Source organism: Pseudophryne corroboree, chromosome 6, assembly GCF_028390025.1.
Source record: "Pseudophryne corroboree isolate aPseCor3 chromosome 6, aPseCor3.hap2, whole genome shotgun sequence".
NCBI lineage: Eukaryota > Metazoa > Chordata > Amphibia > Anura > Myobatrachidae > Pseudophryne > Pseudophryne corroboree.
In genome coordinates, this window is record NC_086449.1 from 764867453 (window position 1) to 764892870 (window position 25418).

The 25418-nt window shown below is 41.3% G+C and overlaps 1 protein-coding gene across 12 annotated transcripts in view; it reads right to left on the bottom strand.

Moving 5' to 3' along the window:
• LOC134933410 (protocadherin gamma-C5-like) overlaps positions 1-25418 on the bottom strand; it is a 688451-nt gene that overhangs the window by 352556 nt on the left and 310477 nt on the right. Inside the window, exon 1 of one of the 12 annotated variants that reach the window (XM_063928598.1) lies at positions 20773-23316. The exons of the other annotated variants lie outside the window; for them this stretch is intronic. Within the exon in view, the coding sequence (XP_063784668.1) occupies positions 20773-23193 (2421 nt within the window). The 5' untranslated portion in view covers positions 23194-23316. Of the gene's footprint in view, positions 1-20772; positions 23317-25418 lie in introns of those variants that run through there. 12 annotated transcript variants of the gene reach the window in all.

The following is a 25418-nucleotide window of genomic DNA, read 5'->3' on the forward strand; positions in this document are numbered from 1 at the left end:
ATGCAACCATGTTTTATGGGCAATCCAATGCCAGTGGTTGCATCCTCAGACACAGCTCCACTGGTCCTGGCCGCGTGGTTTTGCAAGAAATCCTGAGTACAGATGTGTCCCGCTAAAGCCTTGCTGTGTTCGCATCGCTGCCAGATCCCATAGGACTCAATTTGAGGGGGGCGCATACTCACGTGGCTCCCATTGAACTGCATGGCATAGTGGGGTATACGCGTAGCATACAGCCCGCTCTGCTGTGAACAGTGTGCGCCAGTGCTGTAACTAGACTCTTTAGCGATGTGTGCAAGAAACAGCATCAGTGCCCCCATATTTAAAATAGGGCCAGTGCGTGCCGGAAGTGTGTGGCAAAAATATAGAAGCATGGCTTCATAGGGGAGAGGCATGGCCACAAAATAATACCAGTTCATATTGCGCTACACAGTAGTCTCCATTATTCAAATTATGCTGCCTAGTAACGCCACTTACACATATTACACCAGGTAGAGACCGTCACACATTATACCAGGTAGAGCCCCATTTTACACATTATGGCCGGCAGAGCTCCCTTTTACACATTACGGCAGGTAGAGTCCCCCTTTTTACACATTACAGCAGCAGAGTTTGAATTTTTACTCATTACGGCAGCAGAGTCCCCCTTTTTGCACCTTAGGTAGGTAGAGCCTCCTTTTTACACATTACAGCAGACAGAGTCCCCCTTTTACACATTACGGCAGCAGAGTCCCCTTTTTACACATTATGGCAGCAGAATCCCCCTTTTTACACATTACAGCAGCAGAGTCCTCTTTAATCACATTATGACAGATAAAAGTATTTTTGCAATAATATCACTTACAAGTGCCAGGAAGAGGACCAGGCTGTAGTTATAGGATGCAGTAGCCAGTGGATGGACTGAGGCAGTCAGTGGTTACAGCATCACAACAGCACAAGAGCACAACCTGCGATTCGCAGGTCTTTGAAGGGGATGGGGCTTAAATAGTGGCCTGAGGCTCGGGCTTCTTTACATAAAAAAAGATCAGAACCCCCCCTGCATGCAGGGCAGCACTGCAGCAGCGGGAGGCAGTGAGAGAGAGTGGGCAGTGGCCATGCGGGTGTTGCTGCCAGATGGTGCGCCTACAGTGCAGTTGCGCTGTGTGCAAGGCACCACTGGCACACACCTAGTTACGGCCCTGGTGTGTGCAACACTGTATGTGGACACATCTGTAACCTGAGAGATTATCAGATGTCCAATGTTAATGTAGAGAATCCAGTGCTGTGTCTTTGGATGCAGCCATCAGATCACAGAAGGTAGCAGTGGGTGTATTATAACAAAAGATGCCAACTGCGGCTTTTGCATATTTTCAGATGGCCGCTGTATAAAACGATGCATCGCTGGCAAAATTAGCATCCACCTGAGGGGGCGTGGCCTGGCTAGCAGAGTGAGAAGAAGCAACTCTGTGCTGCTCCAGTGGGCACTATTTAACATTTAATCCCACGGATTCTCATCCCTTCCCTGAGAGCCCAGGAACCCCTCTATCACTCCTTTATACCCCACTGCAACCACTGAGGGGGACCCGCGGAATCGGGGAGCGCTTTTTAGCCCTCCTGCGGGTTGCGGCCTTCCCCTTGGTGTGGAGCCGGGACCTCAATTTTGAACCGGGGCCGGACGGGACATCCAGACCCACGCGCACCTGTCTTCCCGAGGCCCCCCCTGGACCCTGAAGGAATCCGGACGGCTACCCTGTCCGCCCCTACAGTACTCCACCTGACGACCCGGGTCCTCGAGCTGCGGAACACGGAGCGGGTGAAGCGGCCTGCCGAGACGAGGACGGGGCGGCGGCCATCTTGCCTCTGATCACGGAGTTCGGGAGGGGACGGGAGCCCGGCCGGGTAAGCAAATACCACCCTCCTCTCTACCGCTACTCCCCTTGCCGCTGTGAGGACCAGGTCCCGCCGCTACTAGGCTGCTCACCATCACCGCCGCCGCCGATCAGTGATCCTGACGCCAGCCGCTGCCTGCCGCCTCCGGCCTGATGAGATGTGAAAACGGAGGAAGCCCTCCTACCGCCTGACCTTCACCAGGTTGCTGGGACACATACCATATTCCCCACTGTAACTAGGCCGCCCCTGCTTAAGGGCCCTGCACCCGGCGCGGTGCCACCGAGACGGCCCGTTACGCCTTGCGTCCCGCTGTAACCGGCCCGGTGACACTAACTCGCCCTGGGTCCCCTGATTTTACTTCCGAGGCCTGCTAACCTCTCCTCCTCACCAAGGTCCACGGGGTACACGCTGGGCATCTAAGCCGCGTTCAGCTGGGCCCCCGCACATGCTGGTCTATCGTCTCTCTCCTCTATATTGGCAGTGCACCTCTACATATCAGCCCTCCATGATACTGGTGGCCGAGGGAATGGCTTGCTGAGTGCCTGGGGGTACGACCCTGGGGGTCTTACTATGTTTATTCTCTATACTCAATTCATAATGGATCACTAACTACTTACATTATGGCTCTGCTCTGACCTATGACCTTCTCTATCTTCGGGACTGTCGCACACCATGCCTAAATCTAAATCCAAGTCTAAGAAAGCCACAGCAGCATCGGCGGAAATATCGTCCTTTATCTCCAAAATGAAGTCTAGTACAGCCAAACTACCTGCCGCCCCGCCTCCTGACTTGGTTTCGGAGTCAGAGGAAGACTCGGCGGTCCCAGACCCCTCCATGAAAGATTGCTTTTCCTCAATTCTAACGGAAATGAAGTCGCTAAAACAGGCCTTCCATTCCGAGATCCACAAAGCCATTTCCGGTGTCAAGGTGGAGATATCTGATCTCGGGGCCCGCACTAATGATGTTGAACAGAAAATCGATGAAGTCATCACTTTCCAGCAGGAGCTAGAACATTCTGTTCAAGTCATGCAAGAGGATATATACTTACTCCAGGACCAACAGGAGGACGCTGATAACCGCGCACGACGTAATAACCTGCGCATTAAATATATCCCGGAATCGGTGGAACCACCACAACTGGAGGATTTCCTTCTCCGGTTCTTTCAACACCTCCTGCCAGACATCCCACGTGAACAGTTCCTCCTGGATAGGGCTCACCGTTCCCTTCGCCAAAAACCCTCAACCTCGTCCCCTCCTCGCGACGTAGTTTTACGCTGCCATTACTTCAAAACTAAAGATAAAATCCTAATAGCTGCCCGGAACAAGGACGTCTGTCTGTTCGAATCTCACAAGCTCTTGGTGTTCCAGGACTTATCCCCTACTACTCTTAAGAGGCGCTTCGACCTGAAGGAATATACCCAAATCCTCAGGGATAATCACATCCGCTATAGATGGGGTTTTCCCTTCGCCCTAATTGTACAGCTTGATGGGAAGAGAATGCTGGCACGGTCCAAGGAGGAGGCACACAGGCTTCTATTAAGACTGAACTTAGCCCCTCCGGAGCCCAATAAATCATCCTCCCCGCGAGATGCACCAGAGCTCCGACATTCACCGAACTCTCCCCTCCCACAACGAGCACCTCGACGCCTTTGGTCGACAGTCCCGGAGAAAATCTCTACAACTCAGGACCCTCCATGAAAGCTCCATTCACAGATGCTCTGTTGGGTTATTATATGATCATTGATAATGTTATGCAATCTGATTTGGAGGTTTAATAGTTCCTCCCTGAGCTGAGCTTATATAATTTAGCTTATGTTTATTTTGTTTATTGGTTCTTAACGGTGGTTCATTATGGTTAAATGTTATTCCGACCCCCTTGGCCGCCCTCCCCAGATTTAGTTGGTGGGCCCCTCGGTGGTCGGAGCTGCGTCCCCCCGCCGAGCTACTATAGTCAAGTTTGAGCATAGGGGAGATGGAATCTCCCTTAGATTCCCCATATGGGTGCTCAAACATTCGGACCCGTACGTCGTGTACAATGGGTCGTTGGCTCGGTCAAATTTACATGTTTATTTTACAGTCTTCTAGTTGTTTCTTTTTTTCTCTCCTGTCTCTTTCCCCTCTTTTTTCACCTCCTACTCTTCCTCTCCCCCTTGTCCCCCTTGTCTCCCCGGGAGATCATCCTTGGGCCATCAGGTTTAATTATGATAAGCTCACACTGGTAATAACATGTCTATTAATGTAATATCCTATAATGTAAAGGGTCTCAATAGTCCCCAAAAGAGGACCAAATTATTTCTTTTTCTGAAGCAGGTGAGGGGAGATCTGGTATTCCTTCAGGAGACGCATTTAAGAGGTGTCTCCCATCCTGAACTGCGCTCTAGACGCCATCCTGTCGCCATCCACGCCTGCGACCACACCCAAAAGAAAAGAGGGGTCGCCATTCTGATCCCCGCTCATTTACATTTGGAAACAGACCGAATCATTAAAGACAAACGCGGTAGGTTCCTTATTATAGTAGGCAAACTCAATAATGCTCCCATTACTATGGTCAATATTTACGCTCCCAACGTTAATCAGGCCTCGTTCTTTGCTTCCTTAGACTCTAAAATTGCCCAATGTAGGAAAGGTGACCTCTTAATGGCAGGAGACTTTAACACTATACTACACCATAATCTTGATCGTTCCCACCCCCTCCCACCATCCCAGTCACACTTAAGCGCCCGTAACTCCAAAGCCTTGCACTCGCTACTTAAGAACCATCTACTGTTTGACTCCTGGAGGGTTGCCGACCCCTTAGTTAAAGATTATACGTTTTTCTCCCCAGTCCACAACCTATATACTAGAATTGACATGATAATGGTCGGAAGAGACCTGACCTCTAAAATTCAGAATTGCTGTATTTATCCAATAACGTGGTCCGACCACGCCCCTATATCTTTGACTCTGTCTGGGTTAGCTCGTACTCCCTCCCCCCCCTCTTGGTCCCTTAACGATGCCCTCCTTCAACAGCCTGAAGTGCTACAACAAACCACTCAGGCATTGACCGATTATTTCACCAAAAACCAAACACCCGGCATATCTGACATGACTCTGTGGGAGGCACATAAAGCGGTCCTCCGGGGCCACTTCATCCAGACCGCGGCCAGACTCCATAAACAGCGTTCTCAAAATTTTTTAGAGCTATCCAATCAACTCCATCAGTTGGAGGAAGTCCATAAGGCCTCTCTAAACTCTGCTGATTTAGAAAAGGTACTTAAAGTCAGGGGCGAACTCAATATGCTTTTATCGCACAAAACTGAACAGTGCCTTAGACGTCTTAATCAGATATATTATGAAAAAGGAGATAAAGCTGACAAACGCCTAGCCAGAAAGCTGAGGGCTCAGATTTCTTCCAAAAATATTTTATCCATTCGTACCAAACAAGGAGCTCTGACTCATGATCCTGACCGCATTTTGGATGAATTTGAAGGGTTCTATAAATCACTGTATAACTCGGAAGTGACCCCCTCCTCGTCACAGAGATTTGATGAGGGGATCGACTCCCTCCTAGATAAATGTAATCTACCATCCTTGAGTAACTCGACAATTTCCCAGTTAAGCTCAGAGATTACTGTCGAGGAATTAGAGAATGCTCTTAAAACTCAGAAACCAGGTAAGGCCCCTGGACCTGATGGGATCTCAATTATGTACTATAAGAAATTTAAGGGGACTTTATTGCCCCACCTTTGTAGGCTTTTCAAGGGTTTTCTAAACGGTAACCCCCTCTCTCCCCGTGCATTGGAAGCACGAATAGTTTTGATCCATAAGCCTGGGAAAGATCCTAACTCCTGTGCTAGCTACCGCCCCATTTCCTTATTAAATAACGATATTAAACTATTTGCTAAAATTCTAGCCCTAAGATTAAACCCAATTCTCCCGCACTTAATACACGCTGACCAGGTGGGCTTCATCCCAGGCCGACAAGCTAGAGACAATACACGGAGAACTATTAATCTGGTCCATCTTATTAACAAAACCAGACTGCCCTCCATCCTTCTCTCGCTTGACGCAGAGAAGGCTTTTGATAAAATACTATGGCCTTTCATGTTCGCCACCCTACGCAGGTTCGGCCTGGGAGGAAACCTACTTCAGGGTATTCAGGCACTCTACACCAACCCCTCTGCTAGAGTCCGGGTTAATGGCAAAGACTCTCACCTTTTTCACATCAGCAACGGTACACGCCAGGGGTGCCCCCTGTCACCGCTAATTTTTGCTATGACGATCGAACCCCTGGAGTGTATGGTTAGGTCCAACCCCGACATCAGAGGAATCTCTGTTGGTGGGGAGGAATTCAAATTGTCATTATTCGCTGACGACGTTCTTTTAACCCTCTCCTCTCCTAATATCTCTATCCCTAATCTATTTAAAACCCTATCATTATATTCTCACTATTCGGGATATCGCATTAATTACTCTAAATCGGAAGCCCTCCCTCTGCATCTTGACGGGAATACCAGATCTCTCCTAGCTGCTAACTTTAATTTCTCCTGGCGCACCAAGAAAATTAAGTATCTAGGCGTGTATATCACTAATTCATACAACTCTCTATACTCGGAGAACTTCCCAGCTCTTTTTAAGTGTATAGAGTCAGACCTTCGAGCTTGGGATAAACAGATCATAGCCTGGTTCGGACGGATAGTCTCAGTAAAGATGAACATCCTCCCCAGGATTCTGTATCTGATGCAAACAATTCCCGTAAATATCCCCGCGGAGGCCTTACGTCGAATGCAGAAACTCTTCGTAAAATTTATATGGTCTAATAAGCCCCCTAGAATCAGGACCTCCATCCTAGTACGCGACCCATTAACGGGAGGTAGGGGATTGCCGGATATCCGTAAATACTATCATGCAACCCACCTGAGTCAGGCCTTAGCATGGTTCTCCCCAACCCCCCACCTACCCTGGATCCAAATTGAACTTCTTGCGGCCGGGGTCTCCACTTTGGTTTCCCTCCTTACGCCTACTAAGCCACTACGGTCTATGCAAACTTGTATCCCTTCAACAAAACTCACATGCTCCCTGTGGCTTTTCTGCATTCGACATTACGGCCTGTCCACTTTCCCTTCACCCATCACGTCCATTTGGGATAACCGGGATTTCCCCCCAGGCTCTACATTGCGGTCCCACTCGTGGCTCCGTTTGGACCCGCGCCCGTGTCTGGTGTTTGATTTTATAGATGGGTCCTCATGGCGTTCTCTTCAATCGCTAAGTGACAGATATAATATTTCCCAACCTGTAGTATATGAATACTTACAACTCCGCTCCTTTTTAAGCTCCCTTCCCAAATCCCAGGTTATCCGCCAGCCTACCCCCTTGGAGCGTCTTTGCATTTACTCTCCCATGCGGCAGGGTATTATCTCCATACTCTACGGTTTGTTACGTTCCCTGAAGGCAGTAAATCTACTTCCCCATGAAAGTAAGTGGGAACAGGACCTAGGCCCACCCCCCGACGAAGACTCCTGGGAAACCATTAGACAAAAAGTAGCCCAGTCTTCAATTTCTTCCTTGGTAAAGGAAAATTCTTATAAAGTTTATACGAGATGGTATCGGGTCCCTGCGACCTTGCATAGGATTTTTCCAGGGTCCTCTCCACTATGTTGGCGTGGATGCGGCCAAACCGGAGATTTCAAACACATATGGTGGTCGTGCCCAAAAATACACATGTTCTGGACTCAGGTGGAAGCCCTTATTAATTCTATCTTCTGTTCACAAATAACCCTGGGCCCATGGTCTGCCCTGCTGGGCCTTCCCTTACCCAATCTGGATAGTCATGCAAACAGCCTAGTACTCCAAATCTTACATGCAGCCCGCTGTGTTATAGCTAAGAATTGGAAAAAAACCAATACCCCCCCTAGGAGCATGCTAATAGCTAAAATTTGGTATATCTCCACAATGGAGAAAATCACAGCATCCTTACATGACAGATCGGACAAATTTAGGAGGATATGGGAACCATGGTTCACCTTTACTACACCCTCCACCTCAGGGGTGTGATGTTATGTGATGCGGTATGTTGTATTAACCTATACCAAAAAGGTCATAATAGATATAAGAGATGCTTTGCCGTCCTTGGCTGGACAGCTGACATGGTTTGCACCAGGGAGGTAATGCCCTTCCAGGCACATCCCCACCCTGCTAGCTCCTCTGACGACCCACCACTCTCCCATTCCCTTGCCCTTTCCCTCTCTTTCTCCCACTCTATCTGTCCCCTCCTCAGATTCTTCTCTCTTTTTACTACTTTTCCTCTTTATGTTTATCATTGTTTAAACACAGAAAAATTGTAGTCGATACATACATCTGGCATTATTGACGTACTCCCTTGTTCTTGTTATATTGGGTTACCCCTCCACGGGATAACATGTATGTGATTCAATATTTACTCGGAGTTGTCATCTCCTTTCTGTATTGTAACAATTCACTCGACTTAATAAAAATCTTAAATAAAAAAATAAAAAAATTAGCATCCACCTTTGAATGAGGCACTAAGTCCAATACACAATAACTGCATATTTAAATGTCAGATAACCCTACAAATGGTTTTTATTTCCAATATTGCATGAGGTCTAAACAGAGAACTGAATTATTCCTTTTATACCTTGTATAACATTTTACTATCATATATAATATGATGTCAATTCCAATGTTAATATTTTAAATGTAAATTATTTTTACATAATTTTACTTAATTCGTATTTAAAAACAAAGTGATCAAGCACAGGTGGCTATGTTGTGTGAGATGTTATGCCATGATAATAAATACAAACAAAATGCATCAATTTAAAAAAAAAAATACTGTAAGAGGTTTTGGTGTTGGAATACAAAGTTTAGGAAATGGAATATATTACGCATGGGCAGTGTTATGGTTAGCATTACTGCCTCACAGCACTGAAGTCATGGGCTCAATTCTCTCCAGGGCCTGAGTGGAGTTTGTGTATTCTCCCCGTGCTTGGGTAAGTTTCCTCCGAGTACTCTGGTTTCCTCCCACAATCCAAAAATACAGTACACAGGTAGGTTAATTGACTCCCAACAAAATTAACCCTAGCGTAAATATGGTGAATGTACATGTGGTAAGGAATACAGATTAAACAGGATTTACACAACTGCGCCTGCTTGCAAAATAAATTGTCAGTTTAAGTGAAAGAACCACGGAATAATATGTAGTATGAAAAAAACTGACGTTTATTTGTATATAAATAGTATAGGGTCAAAATTTTCATTTACCCAAATACATGAAAAAAAAGATAGTGATAATCATGAAGTTAGGCAAAGAATGATGATAAAGAAAAATAAAAAATAAAAAAATTATATAAAAATAAAAAATAATGATAAAAAAATGTAATATAAAAATGAAAAATAGGAAGTGGAAATGAAAAAATTGGAAAAAATATGTCTAAGTCCCAAAATGTCTGGTGTGAGCAGAGTGTGGCGTCCCACCTCTTTTCCACCTTACTGTCGTTTTGTACTATCCGGTATCACAGTATAAAATAATATTTCTGGATTAGCAGGAATGTTGAATTTCACAGTTGGTCACAGTATCGCTGTGGGGTACCCCAATCTGGACAGTGGTGGGATGAGGTGAGCAGGGTGAAGGTAAAATTAAATATCCCCGGACTCCCCGCTAACCTCCTCCGTCCTGTGCAGCAGGAGACGTCCGCAAACACAGACGTCTGCCAGTGTTCAAAACCGGAGGGACGCGGTCATGCCTCTGGGGGGAAGGTATCAACGACTTCTGGACCCACAAGGGGACTGTCCGCCGTGAACCTTCCCTCCTACGGGGTGTATTACCTTTTCTCCTGCGCTCGATCCCGTCACACACTTCCACTCCTTTCTTCTGTCTTCTCTCAGCCTGATGATCGGTGTTCCGCTCTCAGGTCTGTGTCCTCTCGGCCGTGCGGCTCCGTTTCTCCTCCACAGTGTCTCTTGCGAATTAGTTTGTTCCGTCCAGATATATTTTAAATACTGTTGTTTTCTATAGATGATATGGAGAGTGGTGATGCAATGCTCAGTTTCTTCTCCAACGCGTATCGACCCGTTTGGGTCTTCCTCAGGGAGTCCTTATTCACCATCTTAATTGAGGGCTTTTTATGCCCAAACTTGATTGTGTCATCCCAAAAGGGGGGGTGTCCATACTACCTCTGTATAAGCTAAATGGATACAATGTGTGTTTGGATTTGTCACATAGTAAAACAGGCTTGTATAAGAAAAACGATGATTGCTATTTGTGACTGTGTGCAAAAATAACTAATAATGTATATAACAAAATAAAATAAAATAGAATAAAATAAACATCTTGTATAATCTTCTTATGTTGATTCTGCAAATAATAAGTTTTAATACTGGAAATAAAATAATTTTTTTTTTTCTTTTTCTTTCTTCGTTTTCGTTTTCGAAATGATTGATTTAGCCGTATGTATACAGTCTAACACAAAACATTTTATATTTTTATGTTGATATATATTATCAATTTATCTACGGGAATAAATAAATGAAATACATTGTTTATATTGACTTCCTTTGATGATTATTGGTATAATAGAAGGTACAGCTTATAGTGAGAAAAGCTATTTCCCAGTAGTTATACCCAATTGTTGTGTGTTGATTTAGTGGTTATGCGTAATTGCTGGTTTTTTGAAATACGTGGATGAACTGAGGTTATGCAAAAGACCTTTACATGATATAACAGGATGTATCTTCTTACATGTTGTTGGTGCACTGGAACATAATTATGGTGCTATGAAATGTAATACTGACGTTTTGTGATGTCATGCTAGCCATTAAATAAACTAGACAGAATATAGGCTCTGAATATCCATCAGTTCATCACTATTGACCTCACTTCATTGTCTAAGTTCAAACCCTGTGGTCTCAGTGTTTTTAGCGTGTACATCCATCTTAATTCCTCTTTGTTTATTTTTTTTCAAAAAAAAATCTATTCATGAGCCACTGGGAGGATACCAACATATGGTGCGGGCATGGCTTTGGGGCAAACTTGGTCCTATGGCAAAGATACATAGACGACGTGATCTTCATCTGGCAGGGCACAGAAGAAAGACTTTTAGATTTTCTCAAATACATCAATGCAAACAACAAGAATTTGGTTTTTACCACAGAACACAGCAAATCGACAGTGAATTTCTTAGATATAACGGTTTTCATAGAAAATTCTACCATCCATACAAAAACTTTTCAGAAGAGTGTAGACGTGAATAGCTACATTCTAAACAGTAGTGCACATCACCCGAACTGGCTAAAGAGCATCCCACTAGGCCAGTTTAAACGGATTAGAAAAAACTGTACAAAAATAGAGGATTTCGAAACACAAGCAGAAGAAATGAAATGCCAATTTATAGATAAAGGCTACAAGGAAGATACTCTGGAGAAAGACTTAGAAAAAGCAAAAGAAATAGACAGGAATACCCTCCTAACATACAAGAATAAAGACACAACAAATGAAGCTTTCAAAACAGCCTTCATTACACAATACAGCACAAACAACCGGCAGTTAGAAAAAATCCTATACAAACACTGGCATATTCTACTAGAAGACGACATCTTAGCAGACAAACTCCCATGAAGGCCAAAAGTTATCTACAAAAGAGCACCAGACCTTAAATCAAGATTATCACATAGTCACCTTAGAAAAGTAGAAAAAATACAGACTACCATGCTAGGACAGAAACTCAACAAAGGTTTTTTTCATTGTGGCACCTGCAACTACTGTAGAACACACAAAGTGAGCACCAAAAGGGTCACCAACTTTATTTCCAACAAAACAGGAGAAGTTTTTGATATACAAGAACACATCTCATGCCACAGCAAAGGGGTGATCTACCTAGCTGAATGCCCGTGCAAACTACAGTATGTAGGGAGAACAACTAGACCCCTTAAAACGAGAACAGCTGAACATGTCAGAAACATCAAACACGGTTTAGAAACACACAATTTGTCACAGCATTTCAAAGAAACACACGACAGCAACTCGACAGGTTTGAAGATACTGGGAATTAAGCTAGTACCACCAAATTGGAGAGGAGGAGACTTTTTGAAAAAAATAAACAAAGAGGAATTAAGATGGATGTACACGCTAAAAACACTGAGACCACAGGGTTTGAACCTAGACAATGAAGTGAGGTCAATAGTGATGAACTGATGGATATTCAGAGCCTATATTCTGTCTAGTTTATTTAATGGCTAGCATGACATCACAAAACGTCAGTATTACATTTCATAGCACCATAATTATGTTCCAGTGCACCAACAACATGTAAGAAGATACATCCTGTTATATCATGTAAAGGTCTTTTGCATAACCTCAGTTCATCCACGTATTTCAAAAAACCAGCAATTACGCATAACCACTAAATCAACACACAACAATTGGGTATAACTACTGGGAAATAGCTTTTCTCACTATAAGCTGTACCTTCTATTATACCAATAATCATCAAAGGAAGTCAATATAAACAATGTATTTCATTTATTTATTCCCGTAGATAAATTGATAATATATATCAACATAAAAATATAAAATGTTTTGTGTTAGACTGTATACATACGGCTAAATCAATCATTTCTAAAACAAACGAAGAAAGAAAAAAAATATATATATATTTTATTTCCAGTATTAAAACTTATTATTTGCAGAATCAACATAAGAAGATTATACAAGATGTTTATTTTATTCTATTTTATTTTATTTTGTTATATACATTATTAGTTATTTTTGCACACAGTCACAAATAGCAATCATCGTTTTTCTTATACAAGCCTGTTTTACTATGTGACAAATCCAAACACACATTGTATCCATTTAGCTTATACAGAGGTAGTATGGACACACACCCTTTTGGGATGACACAATCAAGTTTGGGCATAAAAAGCCCTCAATTAAGATGGTGAATAAGGACTCCCTGAGGAAGACCCAAACGGGTCGATACGCGTTGGAGAAGGAACTGAGCATTGCATCACCACTCTCCATATCATCTATAGAAAACAACAGTATTTAAAATATATCTGGACGGAACAAACTAATTCGCAAGAGACACTGTGGAGGAGAAACGGAGCCGCACGGCCGAGAGGACACAGACCTGAGAGCGGAACACCGATCATCAGGCTGAGAGAAGACAGAAGAAAGGAGTGGAAGTGTGTGACGGGATCAAGCGCAGGAGAAAAGGTAATACACCCCGTAGGAGGGAAGGTTCACGGCGGACAGTCCCCTTGTGGGTCCAGAAGTCGTTGATACCTTCCCCCCAGAGGCATGACCGCGTCCCTCCGGTTTTGAACACTGGCAGACGTCTGTGTTTGCGGACGTCTCCTGCTGCACAGGACGGAGGAGGTTAGCGGGGAGTCCGGGGATATTTAATTTTACCTTCACCCTGCTCACCTCATCCCACCACTGTCCAGATTGGGGTACCCCACAGCGATACTGTGACCAACTGTGAAATTCAACATTCCTGCTAATCCAGAAATATTATTTTATACTGTGATACCGGATAGTACAAAACGACAGTAAGGTGGAAAAGAGGTGGGACGCCACACTCTGCTCACACCAGACATTTTGGGACTTAGACATATTTTTTCCAATTTTTTCATTTCCACTTCCTATTTTTCATTTTTATATTACATTTTTTTATCATTATTTTTTATTTTTATATAATTTTTTTATTTTTTATTTTTCTTTATCATCATTCTTTGCCTAACTTCATGATTATCACTATCTTTTTTTTCATGTATTTGGGTAAATGAAAATTTTGACCCTATACTATTTATATACAAATAAACGTCAGTTTTTTTTATACTACATATTATTCCGTGGTTCTTTCACTTAAACTGACAATTTATTTTGCAAGCAGGCGCAGTTGTGTAAATCCTGTTTGAACTTTAATTACTGGAGGTTTCTGGGTTTAACCTCTCACACGTACTGCTGCCACCCCAGTATTACTTATATAAGTAGAGCGTTGGTCACATTTACAAATAAGGAATACAGATTGTTAGCTCCACTGGGGCAGGGACTGATGTGAGTGGCTAAATATCTGTAAAGTGCTGGAGAATATGTGTGCGCTATATAAATAACTGGTAATAAATAATAAGGAACAACATGAGGCAGTCACCAAGGCTTATCATCTTTCGCAATGAGTATTCTGGGTACTGGCGGTCCTGTTCCCCACGTGTAACAGCTTTTGTCATCTGGTACAGCCAGTAGTGACTTAGAAACATGTGTTTTTAAATACAGGGGAATATAACTGAAGGTACTTTTATAGTCATAAAGTATGTCCTGTATGGCTGCAGTAGCCAATCAACTGAGCCTGCCTCCTCTACCTGACCCCACTGCATGACTGGCCTATCATAGAGACAGAACCAGATAAGTTTCACCTCAACAAAAACAGTCAGTTCATCAGCGAGATACTCACAACAATCCCCAAACACACACACCTGCGAGCACCACTGGACCTGACACTGCCGTCACAGGATGAGGGCATTACTAAATAGTGAAAATATCTAATTTTTGCAGTATTAGAAAGAAACAGGCCTCTGAGCTATGTCTCTGTCACACTTTACATTATTTGTTCTCACTGGAACAACATATTGTACATATCTATTGTGACAGTATAAGGGTAAATTACATTGATGCGACATGCATTCTGTGTGCAGCAGGAGGGATCCGTGCACAGAGATAATAAAGGTAGGTGTGAGTACACCTAATGGCTATAGTGGAGCGATAGTTTGGCAGACTCTGCAGTCCGGACAGGCTGTTGCCTGTGTGACCAGCCCAACTGGAGTTGGGAAAGTCAGAGCTCAGTGCGCTGGGAAGCTACTGAGGGCCAGGAGGCCTGAGCCTATACCTGTAAGAGACAGGGAAGGCCACCAAACTCTGGGCTGAGCTACATGTTCTTAGTTAGCATTGGAGGAGATCCTTCATCTACAGCTATAATTACCATATTATAAGCCTATAGTAATTATTAAATGATGACACTAATTTAAATTCTGGTGTCTCTGTTATTTGACAACTAACGTCTCCATTTATTCCAGAATCCAAATTTTTAACATTTATCAAAGCTATAAGAGTTCCAGGTGCAGAATCTTCTAGAATTGGGGAAAATAACGAAGTCAGCAATATCTCAGGTGCATTGTCATTGATGTCTTCAATCTGTATTAATTTAATATAGTGCAATGTGAGACTAGACCGCCACCGTCTTTGGCTTCCACAGTCATCTCATAACTTCTTGTTTGTTTCAAAGTCCAGCTCTCCAATTGTTCTGATGTCTCCTTTTTGCGAGTCCAATGTGAATGTGTCCATTGCATTCTCTGGAATGTGACTGAAAGAGTAGACGATCTGTGAATTTGTGCCTTCATCTCTATCGGTTGCATTTAGATGGAGAACTAGAGAATTTATTGGTATATTTTCATTTAAAGTTATTCGATAGGTGTCCTGACTGAACACAGGAAAGTTTTTCATTGAAATTTAGAACCACAACTTTAATTAAAGCTGTCCCAGTCTTCACAGGTTTACCTTCATCAACAGCAGTTAACATTAACTCGTATAAATTTTGCTTCTTGCGGTCCACTGCGGTCCACTGATTTTTCTAACACAAGTTCAGGGTATTTAATTCCTTCTGCATTAACCTTTTCTTCCAATTTGAAGAACTGGTTAGGACTCAATCAATAACTGTGTAAAGAGTTAGTGCCTATATCTGGATCTCGTGCATTACCCAATACAAAATGTGTGCCGATTAAAGCAGATTCACTTATTCCCACTTCAAACAGATTCTTAGAAAAATTTGGTGGATTGTCATTTATATCTTTAATTTCAATTTTAACATGAAAAACATTGACAGGATTTTTAGCCAATATCTCCAGATTCAGAAAACAGCTCTGATCTAAGCCAGATTGCTTCCCTGTCAATTCTACTAATAATGACATAGATATCTCCATTCTCCAAGCTGATATTGAAATAATGCTTTTTAGAGTAAGAGGCAAATTGCAATTTACTAATAGTATTAAAGCCTAGATCTTTTGCAATATTTCCAATTACACTGCCTTACTTAATTTCCTCCAAAACTGAGTACTGGAGTTGGCCAGAGGCAGTTAGACAAAGGAGGTAAAGATAAGAAAAAATGACTTGCCTTATCATTGTTTTCTGTGTAGTTTTATATTCAATCATCTCAGTTTTTCCTAATAAAGTAGCAAATTGTATCCTTTAATATCACTGATGAATGCCCTAAATCCCTCAATAAGATGACAAAGATGAAGGAAATCCAAATGGCAAAGCATGAACTAAATTGATGTACTATATGGTGATTTCTGTTCTTCTTTAGAACAGCAGTGTCTCACTACTGCAAGCATTGTGTGCATATCTATATATACTCTGGTACTCTGCCTTATTGACCAACAGTGGCACACTGTGTTCAAATATAGGAACTGCAGGGAACTTTGTCAAAGATGCACAGTATAGTTGAATGGAAAACCCAAATATAAATATATAAATATGTATAAACCAACAATTTAATTTAAATAAGTATAAACCAACAATTTAATTGACTATCCTACTACTAATATTATTAATTGTGCAGAACACAAAAAAGTATGAAATATTAAAAAAGAGTAAAATAAAAAAGTCAAATGTTTCTTCAAAATGTTTTTCATTTAAAAAACGTTAATTTTAGAAAGTCAGAACATTTTTTGAGTATTCAGTTTAAAGAAATTCACATGTACAATGAAGACATGGGGCAATATGTAATAGCCTATGATGTGCATGTTATAGGGGACAGTGGCGCTTTAAGAGGGGAGGAGGCCCGGGTGCGGCCTCCTCCATTCGGGACCCCTCCTCTTTGCTGGCAGCGCATGCGCAGATCTCCGTGAAAATGGCGCGGTAGCCATTTTCCCTGAGATTTCTCTACTGCGCATGCGCAGTACTCCGTGAAAATGTCCCAGACTCACAGAGTTTTAATGCCGCTGAGGACTCCGGAGGGGTGAGTATTTAGAAAATGGGTGCAGCGTGTGCAGTGGGGGCCCCCTCTGGACTCAGGGGCCCGTGTGCACTGCACACACTGCACCCATTATAGAAACGCCAGTGACAGGGGAAATACTGCGAGTATGCCCATATTCTTAAAGCAGTAATTGTTTACAAGGCAAAACCAACCTGGTTTTGCTTTACAAATGATTGCCACTTTAAAAATACGCATGGACTCACATTCCTTCCACACAGTCTGCACATTGTTGGCTATTACATATTGCCCTTGGAGTAGAAACATATAAAGCACATGATCAGAGTTTCTATCCCAAATAAAGTGTCATTCTCATGAATTAACAAAAATGAAATGTTAATTCCATAAAACAATAATTCTCACTGATCATACAGATGTGTCCTCATACACTGTGGCTTCAGTCGCGCCACCATCCCCCCTTGGTGCACCACATCCCGAGCCTCAGCCTCATAGAGGGTCCTTTCGCTGAAAATACAGTATGCATATATGCTCAAAATATTCAAACAAAACAAGTGGAAGTGGCAAAACGATTTGATGTGTGAAATTTGTACATCTGTCTGTTTATTTCTCACATCAAGTTTCATTGTGCATCATCTGCAACTTTGTAAGAAGCTAGGTGTTTGAGGATGGAGAACACATCCATATTTGGCTTATAATGATGTTCACTATGCAGAAAACCCTGATGGGATAATTAGAACAGTAGATCATATATACATGTAGCAGATTCTCTATGTCTGGGTTGGTTCGGGCGACTCATTTTTTTATTTTTAAAGTCATGGATTCCTACATGGACAAGTGGACCAATCGGTGCAAGCATAGGTGATTATGGATTTTTTTAGCCCTCTCCCATGTAGTGGATCATACAATCCGGGGGTTTGCGCATGTGCAGTATAGTCACCACTACTGCATTCGCCGGTTAGTATATTTGAGTGTGAGTGTATTGTCTATTAAAAGTTGTACTTTCTACTGTGTCTGTGATCTGTCTTTCTCATAATATTTCTTTTACAGGTGGACTATAGTTACCAGTGGGCCTTTAATGCCCTGCACGATTATACATGTGGTTCTCCAAGTACCAGCATGCAAGGGAGGCTTACTGGGACCTGTAGTCCTCCTGTAAAATATAATATTATTCTAACTTTAACTAAAATGCTATCAACTTGGCACCCAGGGATGCTGGGGATAGCCCATGGACTTCACCCTAACCCTTTATTGGAGGGATCCCTACTTTCTGAGACTTACCAAGGCTGGGGTGACTAGCTGGTGGAGGATCAAGTGTGTCCCTGACAGTGGCATTGCCCCCCCCCCCCTGCTACTAAGAGCCCAGTGCTGGTCCTGGAAATAAAGGGGACCCCTACACACCAGAACTAGCTCAAGAGCCCAGTGCTGGTTCAATGAATATGGGGGACGCCCAACCCATGAGCCAAGACTGGTTCCCAGAGCCCAGTGCTCATTTGGCTTTTGGGGTCACATCTTTTTCTTTCAAATATTAACTCTTAAATTCACTTACAACACAAAAACATGCTAAAAGCAAGTGCATTGATTTGGTGCATTGGGTGCGATTTTGGTGTGATTTTGATCAATTTCACAAAAATGTTTCTTAGTAAATTTGCAATTTGCAATTTGCATTAGTACCAATGTTATTTTGCAGCATTATCGGGGAAAAACACACAAAATTGAAGCATAGTGATTGTTTGTAAATTTATCAGTCTAAACCAATATATCTAGAATTTGATTGGTTGCTCTTGACTACACCATGTTTCTAAACCAGTACTTTAGTAATTCTGTCTCACCAAAGTGTTGTTAGGATGATATTAACTCTTGACTGTGAGGGATTACTAATTCCAACTAATTTGTGATGCTACAGTAGATACATGTTTTGTAATTTACAGTATAGTTGAATATACATTAATTATATATTAACAGTGGTGTATTTTACCTATGGGCTGCAGGACTGCAGCCCCCCCAGGTAAAATCCACCACCTCAACTCAGTGAAGATAGACTGGCAGTGACTTCCTATTGGAAGTCCAACCTGCCAGGCAAAAATACTACAGGTAGTCCCATTGGGAGGTGTTTCCTCCCACTGGGACTGCCATACTGGGCTGCAATTAGCAGAAAGATGGCTTCCTCTAGGAAGCCACTCTCTGCTTTTAAGGCAGCCCTATCCAGCATCTATGGGCTGCAGATGATGCAGTCCATAGAAGCCAGGGGTTTGCGCATGTGGTGGGGACAAGGGAGCAGGGACCTGGTGACGAGGACAAAGGAACAGGGACCTGACAGCACAGCCAGCAGCAGCCCCCCTACTCCACCAAGGTAGGAGCTCTCACTGTATATTACTGTTCTAACTACCCAAATATTAGTGCATACCCAATAAATGAACTTTGAAGTTGAAGTTTGATTTGTTATTGCTGTGTGAAATAAATGATAGCTAGAAGCTGATCAGTTACTATTGACACATTTTACAATGTATCTCTCTCAAAGGTTTGAAACAACCCCCCCTTTCCACCACCACCACCACCACCACCACCACCCTACAGAATGAATCTACAACAGTCATAGTAGCTGATCCAAGTATAATGGTAAATTCATTTTTCTGCCTAGCATTTCATACACTTAAAAAATGATGTGTCACTCAGCCATCTAAAGTTCTGAAGTGATATTTATAGGAGTTTCTTAAACATTACTATGATAATCACAACTTTTGTAGTATTCCCTAAAAGTAATGAAAAATTCAAGCATAGTAATTATGGTTATATTATTAATACAGATAGAGCAGAATAATATAAGATACACCAACTTTATGTTATAATCAATTGCTTGCTGAATGTATACTCTTAAAACAATAGGTTGGCAGGGACTATAAAACACAAGCGTATATACAGTAGAGCCAGCAGCCTCCAGTGGTACATTTCTAGCATACAGGGGGGGAGATTTATCAAAGCTTGGAGAGAGTTAAAGTGTAGAGAACTAAAGTTCCAACCAATCAGCTCCTGTCATTTGATGGTCTGTGTTTTAAAAATGACAGTTGGAGCTTTATCTCTCTCCACATTATCTCCCTTCAAACTTTGATAAATCTCCCCCTAATGCAAACTGCTAGTGAACCGTAAAAGGACAATGCCATAATTGCTAGATATGTTTTCCTCCTGCTTTTTTAACATTCTACTAGAGGACCTTTTAGTCCAAAACAAATCTGATGAGATAGAATTTTAGGCTATCAAATGTAAACATGAAAAACAAAACATTTACAAAATATATTTTAAATGATGTGGCAAGTAAATGTACTTAAGCAGCTAAATCAGATACAGTACTAATGAAGTACAGTTAATGGTAAACAGTAGTGTCATTTGGTGCATGACGCCTTATCGCATGTGTCATTCACATACCAGGTGTGAGTGAGTGTAGAGTCCGTTTGCCTGTATCTTAATTACTATAATAATAAACTATGTGTCATTGCAACTTCTTCAAATCAAAGTTGCCTGTGGATGGCTAATGCTTAATGAAAGAGACCATGGACAATGTATTTACTGTGTAAATGATAGATGTAGAAACCTTTTACCGACATGTCATTTTGGAAATTGATAGCTAGCTGGATATTAACTTAAAAAATAATAATGCAAAGTAAAAAAAAAGACATGTAACAGCAAACATAACAGAATTTGCATTAGTAGACTTTTCATCTCTCATTGATGTACAGCTAATGCTTCAGACTTCAAAATACCAAAAAATCTGGTTATGCACAGACCAAGTGACAGTATTCTAATTTCCATCTGATACTAAACTAATATATTAAAAGTATAGCTAGATACCCAGAGCTGGAAGAAAGTTCTGAAAACATTGAACTATGAAAAAATTATCTATTTCCTAAAATTATTAAACACTTCTTACCTCTGCAACATTAATTGGTAACAAACTGTCTTTGGTACCATTAGTTTTGCTCTCTGCATCATTTGTATCAATCAGGTTGTCTGTGGGAACATTCTGGACCGGTTTGAGATAGGCAATTTCATTTTGCTTTGAGTCGAGGGTCACACACACATCATAGGAGAATGGGAAAGGTAAACTTCCATCACTGATCTCAGAAGGACATCCCAGGGTGAACTGAGGATACACATTTCTACTTAGATCTCCAAAGGATGTCGGGGTACTAGAGTTTCTGCATTTAGAAATGACTATAATCATTACAGTCACAATAAATAAAAGAGAAATCAGAGATATGGAAACTACTAGGTAGAATGTAATATTAGAGGAAGAGTCTGAATTGCTGGGTTGGTGTCTTATTTCTGGAACAACTTGTTGAAAGTTTTCTGCAACCACCAATATCAAGGTGACTGTTGATGATAAGGATGGTATCCCATTGTCCTTGACCAGGACCACAATCTTTTCTCTCAAAGAAACCATGTCTTGAAGGTCTCGTCCAATCCTGATTTCACCATTTTGTTGACCAATGGTAAATAAACTTGGTTCAGGTGCTTGCATTAAGTGATAGGAAAGCCAGGCATTGTGACCAGAGTCAGCATCCACTGCAATCACTTTAGTCACCAGATAACCTTTCTCAGCAGAGTGAGGAATAAACTCAAATAATGCTGATCCCTCAGTGTCTGGTGATGGATACAGAATAGTAGGAACATTATCATTCTCATCAATGATACATATCCTCACTGTGATGTTACTGCTTAGAGAAGGAGATCCGCTGTCTTTAGCCATGACCTGGAACTGAAATTCTCGCAACTGTTCATAGTCAAATAATCTCTGAGCATAAAGCACTCCAGTCATCGAGTTAATGGAAACATATGATGATACTGGGATACCGTCTATTTTATTACTAAGGAGAGAGTATCTAATTTTAGCATTCTCATTAATATCGTAATCAGATGCATGGATACCATGTATTGAGGTTCCTTGTGGTTTATTTTCTTGAACATAGACAATATAATTTGATTTCTCAAAAACAGGAAGATTGTCATTCACATCTGAGATAATCAACTGAATAGTTTTGATGGTGGACAATTGAGGAGATCCATTATCCACAGCCTTAATTGTTATGTTGTAATGAGACTTTTTCTCTCGATCTATATTTTCTTTGGTTACCAGTCTATAATAATTGGAAGAGGATGATAGTAATTGGAAGGGTAAAGTTTCAATGAGTTCACAAACAACCTCTCCATTCTCTCCACTGTCAGAGTCATGAACATTAATTAGGGCTACAACTGTAGTCAGTGCAGAGTCCTCTGGAATTGTAGCTGAGAATGAGGTTATTGTTATTTCAGGAGGGTTGTCATTGATATCATTAATATGGATTATTATTTTGCAGAGAGTGGCAAGGCCTCCTCCATCTTTGCCTTCCACGGTTAATTCATATCTCTCTTTAATTTCATAGTCTAGATTTCCTAATACATTAATATTTCCATTTATTGGATCAATACTAAAGACTGAATAAAATGTTTCAGGAATGTCACGAAATGAATATGTTACTACTGCATTTGAACTTTCATCTTCATCCACAGCAGTCAACTGGAGAACCAAGAAACCAATAGGTGCATTTTCATCTAATCTTATCTCATATGTGTCTTTATTAAATTTGGGAAAGTTATCATTAACATCATGAACTATAATCTTGATAAGGGCAGTGCCAGTTTTTGGAGGTTGCCCTCCATCCAAAGCCATCAAAACTAATTCATAAATACTCTTCTTTTCTCTGTCCAGTGGCTTCTCTAAAATAAGCTCTGGAAATTTAATTCCATCATTTGTCATTTTTATTGCTAGCGCAAAATACTCATTTTCAGAAATCGTATAGTCCTGTACAGAATTGGTTCCTATATCAGGATCTTGTGCATGTCCCAAAGCGAGACGTACTCCAGGTATAGCAGATTCACTAATCACTATGTCAAAAATATTTTTTGAAAAATTTGGTGAATTATCATTTATGTCCTCAATTTTCACTTTAATTATGTACAATTGCAAAGGATTTTCAATCACAGCTTCAAAGCTTAGTAAGCAACTGTTTTTCTTCTCACATATTAACTCTCTGTCTATTCTTTCAGCAACACACAAGTCTCCAGTTTCTAAATTAACATTAAAATATTGTATTTTACCTCGTGAGACGATATGGAACTTTCTGAAAGATAATTCCTTGACATTGAAGCCTAAATCTTTGGCAATGTTTCCTATTACAGATCCTTGCTTTAATTCTTCAGGTATTGAGTAGTTAAGCTGAGCACAAATATGATCAGATGTAATGTAAATGAGGAGAAACACTACCTGCCATTCCATTGTCCTTTTGCCTCTTTTGATAATCTTCATGTACATTTTGTAACTGGAAACTTCTACTTGGCTGTTTCTTCTATGCTTCCAAAATACAAATATAAATATGTAATCCTCAATTTTTCTCTTTCAGCAGAATAATCCAAATTGCAGAAAAATGAGTACTCTAGATATCCTGTGTTGTGCCTTGTCCTGCAGATTTATGCTGGTATATTGTTACAGGATTCAGCAGTGCTACACACTGAGCTATAATTTACAGGCAAACAGCGGCACTTAGAGTCTATTTGAGGAACTGCAGAAACATGTCTTAGATTTTTTTATTAAAGTTGTTTAATCTTTTTCAGTAAAAATATAAATGCATCACAATGACTTTTTTTTAAATATATTTGTAATTTTTTCCACAACAATAAAATCAAAAGACTAATCTTAAAATACATAAATGTTAATTAATTCTGTACAAAGTTTTTTTTAAATAAAGATTTATAATATAAGTAATCCTTCCCTTGTATAACAATAAAATAAACTTATATTGTATTTACTTTAAAAAAAAATAGAATTATTGTAGCTTCAGTGTTGTTTCAAAGAACATGATAATATTTGGTATACTGTATGTGTAAAACTAGATCTAAGAGAAATGTCTCTTATGTGTGATATTACAGAGAAGATTTTCTAAACCAGGATAATTAAATGCTGCAGCTGCTAACGATGATGATGATTTTTATTATCCATTATCATAATCTTCATAATAATGATAATAATAATACAATTCATAATTGCAGTAAAAGGAAACAGTGGAATCATATCTCTTTACAAATATTTCTGAGAAATGACCTAGAGCTAAATGTATAACACTAATTGCAGAAGCTCAAAAATGATAGCTGAAGCTGGGTACACACTATACAATTATCTGACAGATAATCTGCCAGATCTGGCTGGTTGGAATTAAAATCTGGTAATGGATGAGAGCAAATGACAATCGACCATTTGCTTCCAAACACTGGAAAATGGTCAAAACCTGCCATTTATACAAATTGGTTAAATCACGAACAGGTTTTGTCCATTTTCCAGTGTTTGGTAGTAAATGGTCGTTTGTCATTTGCTCTCATCCATTACCAGATTTTCATTCCAACCAGCCAGATCTGTCAGATAATCTGCCAGATAATTGTATAGTGTATACCGAGGTTTATAATGAGACTTTGATTAACAAACATACAAAATAATGTATAGGTATCTCTATATATACACAAGTTGCACATCAACTCTTAAAGGCCATTCCCAAAGGGTCACTGATGGACAATGGGGGGCATTCCGACCCGATTGCTCGCTGCAGTTTATCGCAGTGCAGTGATCGGGATGGAATTGCGCATGCACCAGCGCCGCAGTGCGCTGGCGCATGCCGGACAGCCGAAGGCCGTTGTTCAGTAGCGATCGCCTCTGCCTGATTGACAGGCAGACGCAGTCGCAGGGCGGAAGGGGGCTATATGGTGGCGCGGTCCGACCAACGCAGGTGTGGCCGGATCATTGGGGGGCGGGGCCGCGGCTGCGTGACATCTCATGCAAGCGCTGCGGCCAGTGGCAGCGACGAGCAACTCCCGGCCAGCTGCAGGAGCTGCGCTGGCTGGGATTTACTCCACAAATACAAAAGCATCGCCGCTGTGCGATGCTTTTGTATTTGTGCGGGCAGGGGGGGCGTACTGACATGCGGGGCGAACTAGCCCTGTGCTGGCCATCCCTCCGCATGTCAGGGAAGATGATCGTAGCTGTGCTAAATTTAGCACAGCTATGATCAACTTGGAATGACCCCCAATATCGTATATAGGTGTTAGTTTTCAGAATTTGTTCTATAGCTACTATGTGCACACTTTAAAATCTAATTTGTAAAAATGCTGTGTCCTGATCGAATCTCATACCTTAATGTACTTTACACACTCTCCATACTCTATACTATTATTAATGATCACATAATGATCACAGATTCTGGCATTGTACTGTACTGTAGCTCTGCATTCATTCACTGACTTATAATTAAGTCAGCCCAATGCTGAGAGCTTAGATAGCTATATTTTTTTTACAATACCATGTGTTAAACCTTTGCAAGACCTATTGTACTGTAGATCTCATTGAGTTTTAGACACTGACCGGTCAGTAATGGGGTCCCCTATAACATGTAAAGTGGATTAATTATTATATATTATACATATATTATATTGCATTCCCAGGACTATGGTGTATGCACTGCAGTGCATTACTGTTATCAACCTGGTACATTA